General features: G+C 60.1%; 1 protein-coding gene across 2 annotated transcripts in view; it reads left to right on the forward strand.

Moving 5' to 3' along the window:
• The window catches only part of TBC1D2 (TBC1 domain family member 2), a 43,670-nt gene extending 41,800 nt beyond the window's left edge, over nucleotides 1-1,870 (forward strand). For both annotated transcript variants that reach the window (XM_006758438.2, XM_015560489.1), the window contains 3 exons: nucleotides 58-243; nucleotides 904-1,025; nucleotides 1,352-1,870. In XM_006758438.2, the coding sequence (XP_006758501.1) occupies nucleotides 58-243; nucleotides 904-1,025; nucleotides 1,352-1,559 (516 nt within the window). In that variant the 3' untranslated portion in view covers nucleotides 1,560-1,870. The remainder of the gene's footprint in view (nucleotides 1-57; nucleotides 244-903; nucleotides 1,026-1,351) is intronic.
• Nucleotides 1,871-2,106: the final 236 nt, after the last annotated feature.

The raw sequence follows: 2,106 nt of genomic DNA on the forward strand, positions 1-2,106 counted from the left end.
GAAAGAGGCAGCCCCTTCCCAGGGCAGCAGCTGATGGGCCCCCTCGTCGGCCGCCAGGTGGACCAGCGGGTGCTCCAGGACCTCCTCTCCGAGAAGCTGCCCAGGCTGATGGCCCACCTGGGGCAGCTCCGTGTGGACCTCTCCTTCATCACCTTCAACTGGTTCCTTGTGGTCTTTGCCGACAGTCTCATCAGCAATATCCTCTTCCAGGTCTGGGACGCCTTCCTGTACGAAGGCACCAAGGTAGGGTGAGCAAGGGGCCCTGGGCAGGACCATCACCCCTGGGTCTCGATTCTGCCCCTGGAAAATGGGCGGACAGTGACCCTCTCAGGCTCAGGACATCCGCTGGGAGCCCGGCTTTGTAAATTATGTGCTTCGCACACATGAGAGGGAGCGGCTCTGCTTCCCAAGATGCTTCCTAAAGCTGGAGGTTCCTTTCCCCGAGAGGAAGCCTGAGCACGACCCAGGAGGCACATCCCTATTCTGTCCGTGGCCCTCCTCGCTCCCCTGGACCAAGCCCTGGATTGGGAGGTTGGCACTGGGTCTGGTCCCAGCTCTTGGGCGATCCTGGGCAGGCCCTCCCCCACCATCCGCCCATTTCCACACGGTGGTTGATGACATACGCACTGCACAGTTCACAGAACCCTGGGATTTGCCATTTCATCAGTTCCTGCTAGTGCCCCATGGAAAGACAGTGTTACCCCCATCGGGGTAGAGGCAGGACTCAGCCCCAATCCCCAAAGTCCAAGCTCCCCTTCCCCGTGGCCTCCCTGCACACTTCGCCTCCAAGCTCTCAACCTCTGCAGCCTATGCAGGGCCTCCCACCGTGGTGTCTGTGTTCTCCCTCTGGGGATAAACTGCCCTGGCCCCCCATGCCCTTCCTGAGCCCCCACCTGGCCCCAGGTGGTGTTCCGTTATGCCCTGGCCATTTTCAAGTACACCGAGGAGGAGATCCTGAGGTTACAGAACAGCCTGGAGATCTACCAGTACCTGCGCTTCTTCACCAAGACCATTTTCAACAGCCGGTGAGAACCCACCCCTGCTCTCTCCACTACTCCCACCACCACACCTGCTCATATGTCACCTCCTCCAGGAAGCCTTCCCTGACCACCCTATCCTCAGTGGGTCAGAGCCCCCATAGCCCCAAGCTTCCTCCTGCCTCAGTGCATATGACTTTGAGTCGAAACTGTCTTCTTCTTTACCATTTCCTCCCTGAAAGGTGAGCTCCCCAAGGGCAGGGGCCAGGGGCCCTAGCCATGAGGGCAGAGTGGATGCAGGCCTGTCTGGGGAGGCATGGTGAGTGTGGGTGCCCTGGGACACTGTGTCTCGGCTGACTGTGCTCTCCCCACAGGAAGCTGATGAGCATCGCCTTCAACGACATGAACCCCTTTCCTATGAAACAGCTGCAGCAGTTGCGGGCGGTCCACCGGGAGCGGCTGGAGGCGGAGCTGCGGGAGCTGGAGCAGTTCAAGGCCGAGTACTTGGAGACTCGGGCAGCCCAGGACCCGGTGGTGCCCGAAGGTTGCACCAGTGAGGACGAGGGTGACGGGGAGGCCTGACGGGGCCACCTGTGCTCCCGAAAGCCCTTCCATTCTTGACTGGCAGGCCCACAGGAGGGCGGCCTTGGAGCAGTGGTCCAGCCCCTGGAGCCCATCCCATGTGACTCTGGGCAAGGCCCTTCCGCTTCTGGGCTCCAGTCACCCCATCAGGACGCTGTGTGCTGGTTGGGTGCCCAGGGATGCTGCCCCTTCCTCACTTCCTCCTCAGAGCACTTTAGCACGCGGACAGGAGTGCTGTCTTTATAGGGAACTGTGAACATTCTCTAAGTTCTTCTGTATAAAACCATGTAAATACGAGAGATAGTTCACAAGCTTCAGAATTTACCCGATTCTCAGTAGCCACCTGTTCCTGGGTGAGCCCCACCTGTTCCTGGGTGAGCCCACCACACGGGCCTTCCCGGCCTAGGACGTCCCTGGCTGCTGGTCGGGTTCCGAGGAGCTGGGCCCTGTGCATTTAGGGCTTCTGTCTTCCTGGGCCAGAGCACCTCCCTGTGCTGGGACCCATTTTCTGAGCCTGGTATCTGTGCTCTCCTTTCTGTTCACAGCC

The sequence above is a fragment of the Myotis davidii genome, unplaced genomic scaffold, assembly GCF_000327345.1.
Source record: "Myotis davidii unplaced genomic scaffold, ASM32734v1 scaffold534, whole genome shotgun sequence".
Lineage (NCBI taxonomy): Eukaryota > Metazoa > Chordata > Mammalia > Chiroptera > Vespertilionidae > Myotis > Myotis davidii.